This window comes from Anoplophora glabripennis, unplaced genomic scaffold (genome assembly GCF_000390285.2).
Source record: "Anoplophora glabripennis isolate ALB-LARVAE unplaced genomic scaffold, Agla_2.0 scaffold1032, whole genome shotgun sequence".
Classification (NCBI taxonomy): Eukaryota; Metazoa; Arthropoda; class Insecta; order Coleoptera; family Cerambycidae; genus Anoplophora; species Anoplophora glabripennis.
This window is the reverse complement of record NW_019417161.1, coordinates 114,272-135,394: the sequence shown is the minus strand read 5'-3', so window position 1 is coordinate 135,394 and position 21,123 is coordinate 114,272. Positions and strand designations below refer to the sequence as shown.

General features: G+C 33.4%; 1 protein-coding gene across 1 annotated transcript in view; it reads right to left on the bottom strand.

Moving 5' to 3' along the window:
* Positions 1–527: 527 nt before the first annotated feature.
* The window catches only part of LOC108912743 (serine/threonine-protein phosphatase 2A catalytic subunit beta isoform), a 35,591-nt gene continuing 14,995 nt past the window's right edge, over positions 528–21,123 (bottom strand). Inside the window, exons 3-4 of the mRNA XM_018718123.1 lie at positions 15,554–15,846; positions 528–1,337 (exon numbers count right to left, since the gene is read on the bottom strand). Coding sequence (XP_018573639.1) covers positions 1,265–1,337; positions 15,554–15,846 — 366 coding nt within the window. The 3' untranslated portion in view covers positions 528–1,264. The remainder of the gene's footprint in view (positions 1,338–15,553; positions 15,847–21,123) is intronic.

Below are 21,123 nucleotides of genomic sequence, written 5' to 3'. Positions count from 1 at the left end.
ATATTGTTTTGTTTTTGTCCGATTGTTTTAGTGTTATTTTAGTGTCAGCATTTTATTTTGTTAGTGTCTGAATTTGTAAACTTTGTGGTTTTGTTCAGTTAGTTTGCGTATTTCTCCTCTCAGTGTTTTATTTTCGTGCTTTTGTCGTAGTTTGTCGTATAGGTTGGCATTTGTTGTGGTGTTTTAAGAGGTTGTGGAGGTGGAAGATAACCTCGAGGATGACTTCTCGCTGGTTGCGTCATTGTCCATGTGGATGTTTACGTAGTCGTGGTCACAATCATCATCACATGGGCCTCGCATACAAATTTGGATCACATTTTATGACTCAAATTAAAGTTTAAGGAGTCGACAATGTAGCACTGATGCACTGGAGTCTAGTAAACAAAGCTGCGCTTACAGTGTCTTTTTCATATTCTACTTACACCAGCATCACTATTTTTAACACGAAGTCTTCAGTCCTTGTATACACTCCATAGGTGGGATAGATATATAGCACCTTGGTACAGCAAAATGTGAAAGGAAGGAAGTGTTAGAAATGATTTTTATTTACTAAAGAGCCAAATGAACAGTCTTTATAAACAATAGAAAATTAACTAACAGAAATTGCATGTCCAAAATTTTTGAAAATATGTATGTAGCATTTACAATTAGCAATGTTTTTGTAAAAAAAAATAATAATAAAAGACATACAACATACATCAAACAGATTTCAACTATAATGAATAAACAGGCGCCTAAATATTCTACAAAACACAAGATTTTAAAATAACCTGTACACAATAAATGGGAACATTAAATTTTTTTTATTTTTTTAAGGAAAAAACATTCTGCGATGATTGTTATTTAACAATAAAATAATGTGCTGCACATATAATTTTGAAGCTCAAATAAAAATGCACTTTATATGTATTAAACACTGAGTACTAATTCATGCATAATATAGCTACAGTTTTATTTTATGAATACAATATTATATTTGTGGTCACTATGGACAAACACATTCCTTGGAATTGGTGAAAAATCATAAAAAAACTCTTTGTAATTAGTTCAAAAATTACTGACATTTAGGTACATTTTATTAAGTCTACAACATTAAACCTAATGAACAAATTCACAAATTTAATTCATTCAATAATATGTAATTTTCAAAATATATACACAAGAGTTTTTTGATAGACTGCGTCACTGGTTTGAACGCTATACTTGTTAATACAATATATCTAAGCATTTTTTTATGACATTGCGATTGACAAATATAAAGAAATTACAAAAAATAATCTGGAGTTCTACGTGTTACATGAGGTTCTCCACGTCGAGGTGCGGGATCAAATTGTAAACTGAAACAATAAATATATTATTTTACTTTTTAAATAAGACAAATCTGCAACCTTTTAATCAAATAATATTTTCTCAGGAAATAGTTTATTTTATACATCTAAACATTATATAAAAATTCTTGAAACTAATAAAGTTGACTTCTCACCTCAGGCAATATTTTTTCTATACAAGGTGTTTATTAAGTACTTGTACATACTTTGAAGAGTGAATCTTTGACTAATTTTAAGATAAAAAGTTTTTATGAACATAGCTCCGTAACGGCTTGGTTCTTGAGATAGAGCATCTAAAAAAAAATTTTGTTTGGTATTTTGATTATATTTTTGTTCAATAACATGGCAATTTGATGCAATTCGGGAAACTGGCAGTATTGATGATGAGAAACTCAAATATTTACTTTTTTTGTTGAATGTTCAAAATGTACCAATATCAACACAGAAATGGCAGACATTCATTTTACCTATAGAATGGCTCACAGTAATGCACAAGCTGCAAGATGAATGTATCAGGCCGCGATTTCCTCAATGGGTGATTCTACACGTCTAAACTTTTATTAACATTCACGCAAGACTTTTGCCCGTACTTATAGTCGATACTTCAGACGAACTCAGATTTGAGTACGACTTAAGCACACAGTTGCATATTATAGTCCGTACTTCGTCGGTAAGCACGAGTCCAAGCGATCTTGGAAGCAACCCATACTCAAGTCTGGCAGAGACTGACCTTGAGGCGTGCTCAGTTAAGTTTGACATAACAAATTTGGTGTTATTTTTTGAAATTACAAACACAGTTTAAATGTAATTTATGGATCATGAAGAAAATTTGGATTTTTTGAAGTGTATTGATTTTGTGATGGATGAAAGTGTTGCCGTTGTGGAAAGAATGCCAAAAAGGTATATTCGCGACGCTGGAAATCCGATCCGAAATTCATATTGAAAATAATCAACTTGGTCTATTGTTTCCTGCAGACTTCATAAACCAACATTTTTAAATTGAAATGTACAATTTTAATAAAGTTTTTCATATGATTTTATGTTTAGTAGTATCCACTTATAATGTCTCTATGTGTTTGGTATATGCAAGATAGATAGTAAAAAAAATCTAGAAGTCAGCAACCCAGTCGAACAAACACGGTCAGTTTGTTTTGTGATATTGTCATTCTTGACATTAATAAAAAAAATACAGTCCACATTTGTTTGATTTGTATAAAGAATCACAAGAAAAAAGTGATATTTGTTCACAACCAAGTCATACAGGGCTTACAAAAGACTATGTTTATGACTATTATTAATTCGTAAATAAAGTTATACAAATTCATTTTTGTCGACTATTTTTTAATAATAAATTTTAAAATATTGTGTTAATTAGGCATTATAAATAATATATTGAATATGAGACATAATAAAATGCTAATCTAAATTTTAACTTTGTTAATGGTTTTGTTTTTTAAAAATTTGAAATTTTAGAAAAGCTAACTCCTCTTCTACTTTTTGTTTTCTTAATATGCTAGATGCCGCCTCTCGCTGTTCTTTCTCTATCGTAATTTTTATTTTATGTAATTCTGCCTGTTGTGCAATGGCTTCCCTCATTTTTCTTAAACGGAGATTAATATTACAGCAAATGTAAGTAAAAAAAGATATCCCAATTATTGTGGGGGGGATTGTTAGGTAGAAATACCAAGACGGGGTGTTTCACCATGGGACGACGAGAAAGAACTGACTGTTTTTGCCTTCTGCCCCGCCCGGCGGTCCGGTAGCGTCCTCTCGAGGTGGGCCCCAACTAACTTAAGAAACACAAAATTCCCGTATTTACCAGTCAACGTACTACAGCAAAATCAAAGTTACTAGTGGAACCAAAACGACCAAACTTCGCCGAGTTTTGCCGAAGTATCCATTATAAAACTTAAGCTGTACTCGAGTCGCGAGCATGACTTTGGTAAGTCATTCTCAAGATTGAGATTGAGTACCAACTATAGGTACGGGCATTTGTGAAACTGGCAGTTTTAAAAGGACAACAGAAGGAACGAAATCCTGCGACAGTTGGAACAGCTGAGATTGAAGAAGCTGTGTTAAATAAAATTGAAGAAGACTCGCAAATTAGTACACAGAAAATTGCTCGTGAATTGAATATTACACACACAATTGTCGCAAATTTTAACGACTTTATCCTTATCACATGCAACGTGTGCAGGCTATATTACCTAGAGATTTTCCCTTGAGAGTAGATTTATGCATTTGGTTGTGTAATAGATTATTAAGAACCCCAGCGATGTGCTGTTCACAGATGAAGCTTTGTTTTCTAGAAATGTCATCATTAACTTTCACAATAACCACATCTGGGCTGAGGATAATCAAAATGCTATCATAGAAAATTATTTTCATGTACAATTTTATGTAAATATTTGGATTGGAATTATCGGTGATCACCTTATTGGACCTTGAATTCTTCCACAAAGACTTACTGGCGAGAAAGACTTGTTTTTGAGAGACAAAAACTCTTAATGTAGCCCGGTCATTATAGACATGAAAGAGCCTGTTTCGGGGAAAAAATACTATTAGAAGTTTTTCTGCGGAATATTGTTCGGAAACCTGTTATAAATAAGATATCGAAAAATCAACTCGAGGCTAGTTGGGAAACTTTGTTTTAACAGTGGTCAAAGTTATGGAAAAGTGGTTTTTTGACTCAGGTAAAAAAGTTATTATTCATAGCGAAAAAAAGTTTATACAAAAAAGGTAGGTATTAAATAAGCCTATAAAATGAAAAAAGTCCGATTAAATTCCGATAATTTGTTTATGCACAAGAGCTCAAAAATGGTCGAAAATTGCCGTTTTTTTCAATTGCTAATAATTAATGCAATTTTCATCGCAGACACTTGTAATTCAGGATTTTTGAGGCTTTTTACACCCTTAATAAGTGGTAAAAATTTCAGCTCGAAAGCTTCATTGGTTTGACGTTGGCGGAATTTGTTATTTAAGAAGATGCTATTTTTCAATTCATTTTTCCCAAGCTCACAGGCGTTGTAGGGTTTTGATCATTAGTTGTTTTTGTACCTAAATAGTTGTATTGACATATGCATTTACTGATAATTTAATTTTTCAAATTTAATTTGTTTAAAAATGACTGAAAAAATGTTAATATTTATTACATCGTTAAGCGCGCACGCTAAGCCTTGCCTTCCCCACTCGTTCGCTAGACCACGTAATAGAACGCATCGCCGCAATCTTCTTTTTCGAAATTAAATAGTTGAATTCACCATAATCTTAATGTAGGACGTGAAAATATAGTTCTTAATGTATATTCTCTCCAAATTTCGGCTCTTATATTCTCTCCAAATTTCGGCTCTTAATATTAATAATTAAGGTCACTGCGATTAAATAAATAAAAAAAATATGGAAAGAAATAAATAGAATTTTATTTATAGCACCTATTTTATATCGGCAAAATCAACTGATTTAACCTTTATTGTTATTATTAATTAATAAAATTAATTTGATTTATGTTGTTAAATAATAAAATCCTTCGACATACCCGATGTTACAACAATTGTTCAAAATTTTATCCACCAACGTGTAAACACATTTGGGTACGTCTTACTCAGTGTCCACAAACTAACACAAATGCTGTCTTCTTTCACTATAACACAAATGCTTCACCATAAATTAAAACGATATCCATCGACTCTGAGTTGCTATGCACGCAAACCATTTTTGATACTAACTACTAAAAAACTATTGTAAACACCACAGATAACAGGTAAACACTACCGCAACGACGATTGCAAAATCGTATTTCAGTATTTGGAGTCGCTGGGGCCACGTGGCTCTCCACGCGTATTGCGAAGAACGCTATAGACTACAGTTGTTCAGCTATGTAGTGGTTGAATGTACTATAACTTCAATAATTTTTTTCTCGGAAACTATAAGGATTTTACAAAATTTTTTTTTATGATATTGACTCTATTTCTCATGCTGCATCTATTCCCAAATTTTTTTGGATAAATTGTGAATCACCCTGTATAGCACCCTCTAACATTAAACCAAAAACTATGTAAATATTTGAGTTTCTCATCATCAATACTCCCAGTGTCCCGAATTTCGTCAAATTGCCATGTTATTGAACAAAAATATAATCAAAATACCAACAAATTTTTTTTGGACGCCTTGTATCTCAAGTAGCAAGCCCTTGCGGATCCATATTCATATGAACTTTTTATTTTAAAATTAGTCAAACATTCACCCTTAAAAGTTTGTACAAGTAGGTACTTTATAAACACCCTGTATGTAGTTTATTCTACTTTTAAAACTAGGCGGCCTAGGTAAAATTTTCCCCCATTTTATTCAACAGCAGACCTTTAAAATTTGGACTGTTTTAGACAAAAAAGTTAAGTTTTCAATTGCCCATATCAAGCCTACAAACGATTTAAATATTAACATGTGAAAAATGTCAAGACATGAAAAATAAGGAGAATTTTACCTATCCCCCAGTTACCTTGTATATTTTCTTCTGATTAGCATTTTTTCAACCTATATTGAATTTACCTTTGAAATTACATTGTTGCTAAACTAATACAGTACATAAGGTCCGTCTAGACTTTGCATATTATTTTGAAAAAACTTTCTCAAAAGCAGGACTCCTTAGGCGACAGGCTGCCTTATGAAAAATATTTTGGCTACGCCTTTTAGAGATGGGTTAAAGCAATACACAATATACAAGGAGTTAACGAAATAAGTACTCAAAATTGGAAAGTATGTAGAACATGTCGAAGTATGATGAAAACAGTAGAGTTTTTGTCGGTGGCGGCCCGTAAGGTAGATACAGCCCCTTGAAGGGGTAACTCAGGAAACAGTCTTTATTGCATAACTTTAAAATGGTTTAATATTATATAATGAAATTTTGGGGTTGCATTATTATTTATATGTTTAATAATATACAAATCAAAATTTGCTACAGGGGTGTAAGAAAATGTGGAACCATGGGGCAAATTTTACCATTTTTTTTGTATGCAATTTTTTCTACTTCTTGAACCGAAATTATGAAAATGTATCATATTTTGCATAAAAAAAGGTCACGGTGGGCTTGAACATGACTTAAATGCGAGGTTTTAGCACTCCCGATTTTCTTTCGGCATTCGATTTCTGGACTCAGGTCAGAAAAAAAAATCCACCGTAATCCTTAGAGCCGATTTTGAAAAAACCGACTTTTTTTAATGGATAATGTAAAGTTCGAGAAATAGGCATTTTTTTACGCATGTCCTCTTGGACTTGGAACACGCTCAATTTGGTAGAAATGTGATATCCGGAAACTCCCCAATAGAAGACCACAGACAGACAAACCTTTTCCTGGATACAAACCAAAAAAAAAATCTGCATGCGAGTTTCTGACGGAAAAAGGAATGAAGAAAAAACTGAAATTTCGATTTTTGAACTGATAATTTTAAAGAAAAATAGTGTTTAAATAATTATTGTACAAGAATAAATAGTTTGATAATTTTGAAATAATGTCTGATGTAAAGAACAGTGATACAGAAAACAAAATTCTTGGCTTTTTTAACCAAATCTACTATTGAGCGACAAGTTATAAATGAACACTATTATATTCTCGGAGTGCGGTCAGTAATTTACTTCCTTAATGTGGATGACATTTTTTTACTTTATATTTGTCCCACGTTATCCTAAAGATATGGTGGACAGATTCCATGGCCTGCTCGCTAAAAAAAGCCAACCCTTGTTTTGCACTGATCTGTAGATCTAGATAACTTCTTTTAAATCTGTCTATTGCTTCTCTGTAGTTTGGTTCCAAAGTGATTGAAAAACAGGATTCTACCACTGCTCGAAATTCTCGGAAACATTTAACATAATTTAGGCAACCCGGTCTGCATAAATTTTGCAAAACATCAGTTTTATCCAAAAGTAGTTTGCATGAATTACCCGCGAATGCAGGGGCCCCATGCACAAATTCCTGGCTGACATTGCACCTTTTGGCCCACTCAAAAGATTCAAATTCGAACTCCATTTTCATCCGATTATAAAGAGTGTTTACTACTCCGAGAATTAAATGCAATGGGGTCATTTCCTATAAGCGAAATAAGGAATAATATTTATAATTCTAGAAAATATATTACATGAAAATAATATTCAGTATGATTTAATATCGCCAGCACTTATAAATGAGTTACAAAATGTAATTGAATTTCAATATGGATTTTAAATGTTTCTGTTATGTGACGTCACGATTTAGAACTAAATCTTGAGGTGTTTAACACTCTCATCGTGGTACTACCGGTGGTAGTGGTAGCGGTAACAGCAAGAGGAAGAGGAAGAGAATAATGGCAATTGTTTGTTGACAGCAATATTTATTACTGTGACCTGTTTTATTTTTGTTTTAAATTATTTTTTTTTAACATGGAACTTAATTTCGCACAAGCTAATAGTGAAAATTTGCCTGAAGTAAATTATATTATGATTCAGGAGTTTTTTGCGAAGAATATGGACTATTTCAGTGTTGAATTTAGAAGTGCAAAGAATATTAGGTTAGTAAGTGTTTAATAATAAATTTTAAAATTATGTTTGTAATACATTATGTTAAAGTTTTTAACGAAAATTTATATTAGGGCATCCAGAGCTTGTTATGATGGAAATGAAGCAATAGGATACGTACAAGTCAAACGTCATACAAATATTTGTACTGTTAAAGGCAGAGTCGTTCCTGAACATAGAGTTCACCAACAGGCATATAGTGTTATAGCACTATTTGACGAAGAGAATGATGTTATAATAAGTTGTCAATGTGAAAGTTGTGCTGCATCTCAAGGTATGTTTGGTAGTTTATAAGGTCTATGGTTTATATGAAACTTCTTTTTTCTTACATCTGTCACACATATGAATTTATATTTGTAAAATTTTATTTTAGGAGGGTGTAAACATGCAATTGCGTTCTTATATTGGATTCTTCGGAGAAACGATGAGAAAAGTCCTATGTCTGTGGAATGCTACTGGAAAAAAACAGCCTTGGCAAGAGTAGGTACTGCAGTAAAATTTATTAAAGCCTCAGATTTGAAGATAGGAGAACCTTCAACTTCTTGTCAACCACCTGGAAATTTTCTAGAGAAAGTGGTACAAGCTGCTAAAGATGTTGACAGTTCAGCGCAACTCCTTCATTATTTTAAGGAACCTTCAGACATAAAACAGTTGTCTATGCACGTTTTAGTAAATTATTATTTAAAACAAAAGAATAATATCAATGCAGACAAATTTTTAGAATATTGCGAGTCACGAATGACTAAAGAACTTTGTGCCTTAGCTGGTAAAGAGACATCTTTTCAGTCTAAATCTCCTGTGTGGTACGAGCTTAGATATGGAAGAATCTAAAATTTTTGAAGCTGTATGTTGCAAAACAAAGGACGGTGCATTTGTGGGATCTATTTTTGGTGCTTCCAGTATGACACAAACTAGTGCCATGAAGAGAGGTTTAGAGTTAGAGGAAAAAGTTTTAAAAGTTGTAGCAAAAAAGTAGGAATAAACTTTAAGAAGTCTGGACTAATTTTAAATAAAAAAATATCCAGCATTGGGGGCGTCACCTGATGGAGTCAGTGATAAATATGTTTTAGAAATTAAATGTCCAACAAAAAAAGAAACACTGAAGAACTACATCAAGCCTAATGGAAAATTAAGAGCAAAATTTCAGGCTCAAATACATTTACAGATGTTATTTTGTGAAAAAGAAAAAGGACTCTTCTGCATCGCTGACCCAAATTTTGAGGAAAACGAGGTCCAAATATTAGAAGTAGATTTTAATAAGGGTATCTTTATTAATGAAATAATAAAAAATGCTATGGAATTTTGGAAAGAAGTAATATTTCCTATTTTAATAAAATAGTAATACAAAAGTCTGATTTTCTTATTAATCATGAAATGTATCCCTTTAAAAAAATTTTCTGGTGTAGAATTGGAAAATATTTCTCTTGTATAATATATACATTAGGTTAAATTTAAATTGCATTATAGTCCAGGCGGTATCTGTTTTGGGTTGGGTAAAACGCATATGATCGGAGATTTTTGCTTTAACGGCTTCTAAACAACATTNATAGTTTTTCTTAAATGTGATGTATAAAAATAATATTCAATGCAAGTAATTTATATTGTATATAAAACATTTTTAAACAAGAACAAACAGTAGTTAACAATAACAGTATCATATAACTTAATTGAAAATGAAGAAATACTTCACTCAAATGTAAGAATATTTTGTTACATAAACATTAGCTATTAATCTTTTGTTATTGACAGGGTACTGAATTAATAATAAAAAATCTATGATACAAGAATAAAAATAAACAATGTTACACCCTATATAGTATTTTTACAATATATGAAAGTACAGTATCAATTAATGAATAATTAAGGGACCTTGTAAATTTACTATTCCACATGCGACTATAATAAAGAAATATAATTTTGGTACAAGTTCATGGTTAAGGCAAGCATGTTTATCGAGTATGGTAAATTCTCGTAATCTTCTAATTACTCGTTCAATATGAATGCGCAAACTGGCTATACGTTTACTTTCTTTAACTTCTTCCTTTGTGCTCTTTGTTCCACATTGAACACTGGGAGCATGTACTAAATTACAATTTTTCTGTTTTAATAAGCCAGTGATAGCTTTAAAACTTCTATCGGCCATAACGTCACAGGGAGGTAGAACATTTAGAAAACCACTTGCCTCGATAATTTCTCTGTCAGTAATTCTACCACCAAAACCTTCAGATATAAAGTTTATTTTACCATCTGGTGTCGATGATATTAGATATTTTAATGTGTTAGTCTTTTTGTAGTTTGACCATGTCAGTGCTTGATGGAGGGCATTAGAAGGTTGTTCTATTTCTATTTCCAGGCAGTCGATGATGGACTGAACTTTGTTGTATCTATATCTAAATGGAATTGGTAGGTTCAATTTAATTTTTTCTGCATCAGGCCAAAATATTAGTGATTTAAAGTAAGATGCCAATTTTGGTAAGTGTTTGTTTATAATTTTTGACACTGATCCAACTGATAATCCAAAATCAATAGTTAATCTGTAATATGCATTATTTAGACGTATTTTTTTTAGAATTAATAATATATGTGTATGAGACATCTGTGCTACATTCTCGAATAGTTTTATTAAAAAGTAAATATCTTCAGGCAACCCCAAGTAAAATCTTGAATGTTCTCTAATTATAATATTAATTATCTTTGTGTTAGTTACATAGGCTGTTGTCTTTTGCCAAGTATCGGTAGATTCGGATGTTGATATATTATAGTCAGAATCGGATTTTGTAGAAGATATGGATGATGTTTTTGGTGAAATTTTTTTTTTTGTGCATGTAACTAAGGGAAAACAGATCGTGACATGAGTTTAGTCGTATTTACACCTACACTTCTAACTGAACATTTGGCTGTTTTAAAATTTACTTGTACAGTTTTATGAGCAAATGTATGTATGTAATGCAGATGTACTACTCGCAGGTTTATCAAGACAACTGGCAGAATCTGTTTGAGGTTCAGTTGAAGTTAATATAGATGATTCTTCATCAAATTCCAGTCTCTGGGGATCAAGTTTTTGTTTCTTGGCATATTCTTCTACATTGCTTCTTTTCCTCTTTTCTGCAGATTTACTCAGTTGAGAGAAATCCTTTGACACATCAGGAATTCCACTTAAATTACAATGTGGGACAACATCTTTTTTTATTTTCAACTGGGTGTGAAACAATTTATATGCCATCCAGTTTTCACAGTCTTGTTCCATCTGTAAATTAATAAAATACATCTATTTCATTAAATCTAGTACAATGTTCTCCAAGACATGAGTGCACAGCATTTACAACATCTAATTAAATCAGTAAATAAAAATGAAGAAAATATAATTCTAAGCACTTACAATAAAGTGATCTTCACAACAATATATGCCTGCGGAAGATGTTGATGGAACTTTCCTTCGACCAACAGCGACACTCCAAGCTTTCCTAATATCTTCAATTTTTGGCACAGATAGAAATATTTTCTTGGAATTAATGTAGTGTTCTGGCAAGAAGGTACAAAACACTTCTTGTAATTGTAATTCATCTCTACAATTAAAATATTATTGGTTGGTATAAAAGATTTATTTTCATCATTGAACTTACTTGATTATTCTGTGCAGTTAAACACTAATTATTATATAGAGTTTTAAATCACAGAATATATTTACACAATACACAAATTATCCCATAAAAATAAACTATAATCGAACCATTCAATGGCACTCTGAAAACATAAACATCTAGGAGCACTAGACAGTCCAGAACTTGTGAAGTTAGAAACGCAGGGTGTGGCGCAGGGCTACCAAATTAATTTTTGCTTCGTGCTATACTGCGCATGACAAAATTCTGACGTCATGATTTCGGCGGTCATTAAGAAATTTAAATTTCAAACTCATTTTAAAGTTACTTGAGGTGCACAAACAATTTTTTTTACTGTACTTGTTGATTATGTATCAATAAATGTAAATACGTGTTCATTGAAAAATGGGAAATAACCCCATTCAGGGAGTGCAATGATGTCAAGAATCTGTCTGGAGTCATCCGTGCCTCTTGAAAGAACAGGCAAATTTGAGCAATTTTTGTAATTTTTTGCAAGGGACTTTTTGAAGTGGGTCTTTTCCCATTCTAAATAATTTTCTTGGTAGTTTTCTATAGTCCTCTTCTCGTCACAAGTGTCCAAACTTTCTTTCGAGGCAAAACACCAGGTACATAGAAAGCTACTAGCATGAGACATGATTCCCACCAATATATTGGCGAGTTTTAAATCGGTCGCAATTGTGCCGGCAAAATCATTGATTTGTAAGAGAGACCATAACATTCTGACATTTTCGTGGTTTTCTTGTGTGGCTGCAATTATTGCCAGAACAAATAACTTTTTCATTCCGGAATCCTTGAATCTTTTTGCCGCTATGCCCTCTATATATTTTTGTCGATCGTCTTATTACAGCAGAATCAGATTCTTGCACTGAAAGGCAAATCTTAAGAAACCCTCCCCCACCACCTTTGGACGTTATTATGGGGCAACTTTTGAAATCAAAAAATTCATCTAGCCTGTGGCGGTATGTAGATATTTTCGTCTTCAGATGTGGTTCAAACAGGTTTCTTTTTTGGGAGCCAACGCATAAGTCTCCCGCTATCACCTAAACTACGTTGCTGGGAAAACCGTAATTTGTGGCTATTTTACAAACATCTCCCGCGGTTTTTTTCCTCCAGCTGGGAGAATTTGTGTCTTCATTTAAAACAATGTCCTTTATTAAAGAACACGCCAAATGTTCTCTCTGTTTCGGGGCAAGCGAGTTACTTACATGTTCTTGGAAACTCGGGAAGTGTTTTTCTGGGCTACAAAAATGTTTTTTCCTTACCGAATAAGTTTCACCACATTTTCTGCACTTGTTGCTCCTCTTCTTTTTGTTCTTGGTGATTTTTTTGGTGATTTTTTTGGTGAAGTTATATGGCCCTGGATCTCGTACCAATTAACACAACGTGCAACTGCACGTTTGAGTTTTTGCCCGAGTAGGTATTCTTCTCCAAAATTTTGAACTCTGTATAGTCCGGCAGGCCTATTTTCCCGATACTTCCACACTTCACTAACCGATATAGGATAATTTTGCAAGCGCTACATAAAACATTGGGAAAATGTTCATCCTGTTCAGCATAATTCACACATTTTTTTAGATTCACACATAAATTACCACTGATTTTAACCATTTGTTTCTTCTTCTGCAGGCAGAGAAAACATATCCGCTCCCGATTTTCTTGATGGGTTCCTGCATAATCCTTTAATCTTCTGTCCATACTTTCACAAGAAATTTAAATTTCAAAGAGAACAATTACAACTTCACAGTCAAAGGGTCGAAGATTATCTGGAGTTTTAACTAATTTCACGAATAATATTGATCATTCGATCTGGAGTATCACAAAACGTAAACAAACAATCAGGGGGTGGGGGTTGGCGATGGTTCAATGACCTCGTAAATCAAACAAGGATGGAAATAAATGACATGATTCTCGTTTGTTGACATACTTCCGCAAAACTCACTCGAATGAAAAATCATTCTTTCAAATTTTTTCTTTTTTAACCTGTTTCTGAGAATCGTCAATAAGTATCTCCGGTCTTATTAAATGGGGCAATTTGAAAAATATGCTTGTAAATGTTTGTGTGCTAGTGTAAAACTTTCAGAAAAACGTCATTTTTGCCAAATTGGGGAAGTTTGACAACTAAAAGTGAGCGAAAGGTAGAAAAATCCCGATATCTCTAACAGTGAATTTTTCTTCGTTGAAAAAGGGTGTTTTTTCGAAAACGGCTCTAAGGATTACGGTGGATTTTTTTCTGGCTTTCTTATGACTCCAGGAATCGAATGCCAAAAGAAAATCGGTGGTGCTAAAACTTCGCATTTAAGTCTTCTTCAAGCCCACCGTGAGGTAGGTACTCTTGTTAAGATTTTAATGGCATGAGCCGTTTTCTAGTAAAATCAATTTCAATAATTCATTATGTGCTGAAAAATTCCTGCTGAAAATAAATGTATCAAATTGTGCCATGCGAAAATTACTATTTATGACACTTAACAAAGGTGTCAAGTATATGTCAATTACTGATTAGATTACATACTCAATATTCCAATCTAAGAAATTTGAATTTAGATACTGTAATAAACATAGAATAAACTAAATTATTATAGGGCTACTTCGCGCGGATCACCTATCCGCGGCCGACAGGTGTGAACGAATTCGAAAACGGTATAGTCCTTCCAAAGTCAGTTGAATATGCAAAAAAACGTCTGGTAATAAAATTTAATGGGTTTCATAGGCTAAAAAAATTTTCTGCTAAAAGTAAAAAATTATAATAATTTGTATATAATGTGTAGAAAATTTCTATTATATGTTCATTTGGCCAACAACATTTTTTAATTATTTATGTCCTCAAACAATTTTATTATATTGGTGGTAAATTTTGTTTTGTTCCCTTTCAAAAGGTCTCCAAAATGCCATGTTGTGATAAAATTAGTAAACAAAATATCCCTCTTATTTCTCCCTTTCGCAATTGTAATATGAATGATTGATAGAAGGTGCCTATAATAAATTAAAATTGCCTGATTCACACCAAATTCCGCACTGTACACTGCACTGCTGGGCAATTTATGAACCACTTGGCACCTGCTGTGATTTATTGCCCAGAAGCCCAATAAAACCGTGCTCATTTTCCTTTGGCTGCGCTGGCATTCTTCAACTGGTCATATACATTTCTACCACCTGCACGTTTAGTTCGACCAGACCTATATATGGGTATGGTTAAGTAAATATGGGAACAAGTTTTTCAAATATTTCAATGCCGAGTTGCTGCTTAGCGACCGAGCCTGGTACATACCTTGAAATTATAGGTTCTTCAATTGACTTCGGAAAAACTATAACATCCGTGCGGTATGCATCCACGCGTTTTCCGCCGCGTCTGAATTAGCCCATAATGCAATATTATCTTCAACGGTGAAACTACATTTACAATAAAAAATTTGTTTCATGGGTCTTTTTTTGGTATTTTTAGATTTTCAAATAAAAATAATAACAATGACATTTTATTATTCAAAATTATTTATGTCACTGTTTACTACAAAACTATCTACTTAACTGTGATATTATGCTCCGATTTAGTAACACTTATTATTTTACAGGTTATGCTATTAAAATCTAACAGTACCTTTTTCATGCAAAATATGATAAATTTTCATATTTTCAGTTCAGAAAGTAGAAAAAATGCATACAAAAAAATTGTATTATTTGCCTCATCATCCCGCATTTCCTTAGGCCCTGTAGCAAAGTTTGATTTGTATATTAAGCATATAAATAGTAATACAACCCCAAAATTTCATGATTTAATATTAAACCGTTTTGAAGTTATAAAATAAAAACTGTTTCCTGAGTTACCCCTTCAAGGGGATGTATCTCCTTTAGGGGATGCCACTAATAAAAACTCTAATAAGGTTTTCATCATATTTCGACATGTTTTACATACTCTCCAATTTTGAGTACTCATTTCGTTAACACCTTATATGTCAATTTAAGGGAATGAATGTGTACATAATTTCATTAATTGTAGAAAGTTCATGACGAATTCATATTTTCGTAGCCTTTTAAAAAAAATTAAACAATATAAATTACATTACTTACAATGAATACTTAAGGGCATCATCTAATTCCATAATTGCAGCTTGGTTGCCACATCTGTAGCAATAGTTGGGAGCACTAAAGATAGTTACTACATTTCGATCGTGACACCAGTTGTAACCCTCCATGACCAGCTGATGAGCTCTTGATACCAGGGTAAGACCGTTAGAGTGATTGAAAGTTTCAGAAATATCCTGACCAAATGTATAGCCTGCCCCACGAGGAGAAATGCCCCATCCGCCGCGATCATCTGGGTCTGACCAAAGCAAGTCACACATGGGACCTTCATGTGGTACCTACAATTAAAACAGAGAGTATAAAATCATAATCATACATTGTGTATTTAATAAACTACTAAACTAAAGTAATAATAGAATGAACACCATATTAATATATCTAACTTTGGAAACGGGCAAAAAACAAGAACAATTAAAAATGAAAACTCATCAGTTTAGAAGACATATCTAGTAATGGGCATTTTGCATTTGCCTGCTTTTTTTAGTGAAATCTCTAGTCAAGTAAAACTATTTTCATAAAAATAACCCTTTACTGATCCAACACCAGGGTTTATTTCAATCAATTTTTTACGTTTTTTCAGAGGTGGAAAAGTACCCAATAAATTATTTTTTATTTGTTTAAATATTTATCATACAGATATTTCATTAAAAGGCATGTTTTGATCAAACTAAAATTGATCATGTCATTAACACTGCATCTGTGTAAAACAGTATTCGCATTATCCATTACACCATAAAAGGCATTAGACAAAAGGAGGTCCCACAAAGCGCCTACACCGGCCGCATTTGCGGTCGGGGTAGACGACGGATGGGGCTAATCCCCCTCGGCCCCAAATCATCGAGGCCAATTTATAGCCATGGAATAATGGCGAGATGGTATCCCTATGCATCTATGTTTCTGTTTCTAACTGATGATAAACCTAAACCGTTTTTAATGATGAATCAATCATTAGCGTTTCATTTTGGTTTTTCAGACGAGTTGACGGAGGGGAAATCAGCTGTTGCCTAAAATGACATTGTCACTATGACAGACATTTCTTTTATCATTTATGTAATTAGTATGAGTTTTTTTTAACTATTTTAAACCAACTTGCTCTAATTTAAAATAAAAAAATGTCATGAATATTGTATAGAAGCTTGTATATCCTGTAACTTGCAGGAAAAAGCATTATATTGGAAAATGCTACTTGTTGAATCTTCTTGTGTAATGACAATTCTGATAATGATACACTTGATACAACACTGACACAGTTGTTCTGATTAGATTTGTTGTAATACTAAGTAACACAAATGTGATACAAATAATAATTATGACTGGACTGTAAATGCGTGTAATCTTGAAAAAAGCTAGTAGAGATGTTTTAAAATCTTATGAGCTTTGACCTTCATATGCGCAGAAACATAATTCCGACCGTCGCCTAAATTATTCTACGTCCTAAAAACATTACACCTATTATTCACAGTCTCTCTCGAGCTCTAGCGTAAACAAGCCTTTGATCCGATTACAAATATCATAATAAAATGCCCTATTCTTTATTAGTTTAATTTAAACAATAAAAATATATATAACGAACGTTCGCCAGTTGACTTTATTGATGCCCGAGCGCCTTAGTTCATGTCTACTTGTAATGATGCACATGGTCTAGTTCTGAGTCAATGTTTTCACAACGTGCTTATTAGAAGAATTATGGGGATACGCCACGCCTTTCGCGCATTTCGCGGCTCATGAGATATTAAAAGACCTCTACAGCAATTAAAAAAGTCCCTTCTTATTGAGGTTGCGTAGTACTGCACTATAACATTATCATACACATACAATGATATCTACATTAACATTACATATTTCTATTAAATAAGAAAATAACAAAACATAGAAAGACTTAAGCTTTCTAAACAAAAAATACAAAGGTAATTTCTTAAATTTCTTATACATAAAATAATTGAAATTATCAAAACATTTGAGAAAGATTTGAACAAACCTTAACATTTGCATATCAACATTCCTAGAAGGAATGTGTAACTTACAAATCTTGTTAATGTGACATTTCACTCCACCATTAACTGTTTTTACATTAACTATATAGGCCAACGCATTGGAGGAGTGTTATTTTTTAGCAGCACCAAATTTCCTACCTCCACATTGATGAATTTGTGGGATTTCCACTTGAATTTCTGTTGTAAAGTTGATAAATATTCAAAGCTCCAACATTTCCAAAAATGTTAGACTACTTGTTGAATGGGGTCATTCAGTAAATTTTCAAAAAAAAATCTTATTTTGTATACACAAAGTACTGCTCATGATTAGGCAATCCTGAAAATTTCAACTCAATCCGTTAAGCGGTTTTCAACCTATATGATTTTTAAGACGCGAATATGTATTTGTCTCAGCCATGGCAATGCAATGACGTCACCGCATGAGACGGTCAGCCGGCTTTGCGCGCAGCGTAGTAGTTAGGCGAGCGTACGCTACTTCCAGATGAATTTCTACATCTGCTGGCTATAGAATAGAACTGTTGCACTCGTTGCAGTACCTACCACATAGATGTTTTAGCGTTTGTGCATATTAAATTTAAAAAATGGAAGCAAATTTCGTAAAGCAGATTCTTCTAATTTGACAGAAGTAGGTTTATTAATGGTTATGGATATAATAAAAACCACGACTTTAGATGTGTTCGATTTGATGCTCAAAGTGCACAGAAGATAGAAAATTAACACTTTTACGTTTTTAATGACGCTCGGAGCGTTGGTAGTATGAAATAAAAATTTAAAATGTGTTGGTACCAGTGTGTAAAAATGTTTTTTTGACAGATGTGTAAGAGTGCAGAAATAAAGTATTTGCATTTACTCAAAAAGCGTTTATTTAGTGTTCAAAAACCAAATAGGCTCTCGCATATCATCAGGTTATGGGCCCAGTTGCAGCGCCAGTCTCAGTGCATGATAAACCTCAGATGAAGTAACCGTATTTACTGAAAAAGGTTTTTACAAGGTGTGGCCGAACAGCACATTTTTCTGTCGACAAAATGGCCGCGGGAAGCACATCGTTATGTGTTGAGAAATTACTTGGACGAGAAAATTACAATTCGTGGAAATTCGCCATGTAGGCTCTATTGGAGCATGAAGATTTATGGGATTGTATACAGGGAACTGAGACCGACCAGAAAAAGGTAACCAAAGCTCGTTCTAAAATAATACTATCAGTAGATCCCGTAAATTATGTTCATATTTCAAGACTCGAAGGATGCTAAGGAGGCCTGGGAAAAATTAAAAGCATTTGAAGACTCCGGTTTAACAAGAAAAGTTGGTTTACTCCGAACCCTATTAACCACCGGATTACAGAACTGTGAAACAGTCGACCAATACGTGAATAAAATTATTACGACGGCCCACGAGTTTGTGAATCTTAAAAGTTATCTTAAAAGAAATCTTAAAGTAGACGATGAATGGATAGGAATGTTACTATTGGCCGGATTACCAGAAGCCTATTCACCTATGATTATGGGGATAGAAAGCTCAGGAACAGCAATTACCAGTGACTCAATTAAAACAAAAATATTGCAAGATGTAAAGACAGCATCCAGTGTCAAAGCAGGCAGCTCTGCCTCAGTCTTATATACTAGAGAAGACAAGAAAGTCAATACTGAAAAGATACCGTGCTATCAATGTAATAAATATGGACATTTTGCGAAAAATTGTCGAACAAAACCAAAAGGACATTACAGAGAGAGAAAAAAATATATCTTCAGAAGATAAAAGTAAAAGTGACCAAAAGAAGTATTTTTATGCTCTTAACGCAGCTAAAACCATGAAAAATAATGAGTGGTACATTGACTCTTGTGCTTCTTCGCATATAGTAATGGAAAACAGCAGCCTAGAAAATGAACAAAATTGTCCTCTGCAAATAACCACTGCTAATAATTCTAAGATGAGTGTAGACAAGATGGGGAGTACCAAAATACAAACCCTAGTTCAAGGTAGAGTAAAAGAAATTGATGTCCAAGAAGTGCTCAAGATTCCAGAAGCAGCTGCAAACCTGCTATCTGTCAGCAAAATTGTAGAGAAGGGATACACTGTAACCTTCAGTGTAAAGGGTTGTACGGTCACTTCGCCAGAGGGTGAAATCTTAGCTGAAGCGAATCTAGACAATGGTATTTACAAAGTTGTTATGCCAGAAATTAAAGTTATGGTATCAAGTAATGTGATGTACAACGCAATTCTATGGCATCGCAGATTAGGGCATCTGAACAGGAAAGGTATGTCACTACTGAAAAACTTGGCCACCGGCTATGATTTACAGTATAACACAAATGAGCCATGTATAGAGTGCATTAAAGGTAAACATGCCAGACAACCATTTAAACCTAGTGGAAAGAGAGCCAGAGATGTACTGGAATTAATACATTCCGACCTTTGTGGACCAATGGAAACCGAATCAATAGGTGGTTCAAGATATTTCTTCACACTGATAAATGACTATTCCAAGAATGTATTTGTATATTTCTTAAAGCAGAAGAATGAAGTCCCCGAAGTATTTGTGAAGTTCAAAAATTATGTAGAGAACCAGTTGGACAGAAAAATTAAAACCTTACTTACAGATAATGGAACAGAATATGTAAACAGTCAACTGAAAAATACATTAGAAGGTGCAGGTATAAGACATCAACTTACAGTCCCATACAGTCTACAACAAAACGGAATTGCCGAACGGATGAACAGGACCATAGTTGAAAAGGCTAGGACTATGTTGTCAGATGCAAATTTGCCAAAAGAATTCTGGGCAGAAGCAGTGTTCACAGCTGTGTACCTTATAAATAGGTCTCCGACAACAAGAACGAGGATAACCCCATTTGAATCCTGGACGAGTGAGAAACCTAACCTTAGTAATTTGATAATCTTCGGGTCTCGGGTGATGGCTCATGTGCTAGACAAAAAAGGAAAAAATGGGATGAAAAGTCAAAACCATATACGTTTATTGGATATTGTGATGAAACAAAAGGATATAAGCTAATAGACGATGAAAAAAAGGTTATAGTGAGCAGAGACATTGTTTGGTTAGAAAATGATAACAGTCCAATAAGTGAAAGAAAAGAACTCAAAGAGAGCCAAACTAGCAGCAGTGTTTTTGAAACCATTGAAGAAAACGTCATGGAGGAAGAACAGCCTTATTCGGAAGAAGGTCAAATAAGTAGTGCGGAAAGTACGTCACTAGACACTGAGTCAGACACATCATTCAACATAAATAGTTCAGACGACACTGACAGTAGTTCAAATGTATTGACAGAAAATCGAAATATAGAAATACTGCTCGAAAATTGAAACCAAAAACGTTTGATGATTATTATACATATCTATCACTTTGTGAAGGACCTATAACTGTGGAAGAAGCTTTAAACAACCAAGAAAGTGAAGTGGTTAGAAGCCATGAAAAGTGAATACAAATCCTTGCTAGATAATAATACTTGGAGTCTAGTTAACAAACCAGACAATAAAAGAATACTTAACACTGGTTGGGTATTCAAAAAAAAAATTGGTGATACAGTACGCTACAAAGCGCGCCTA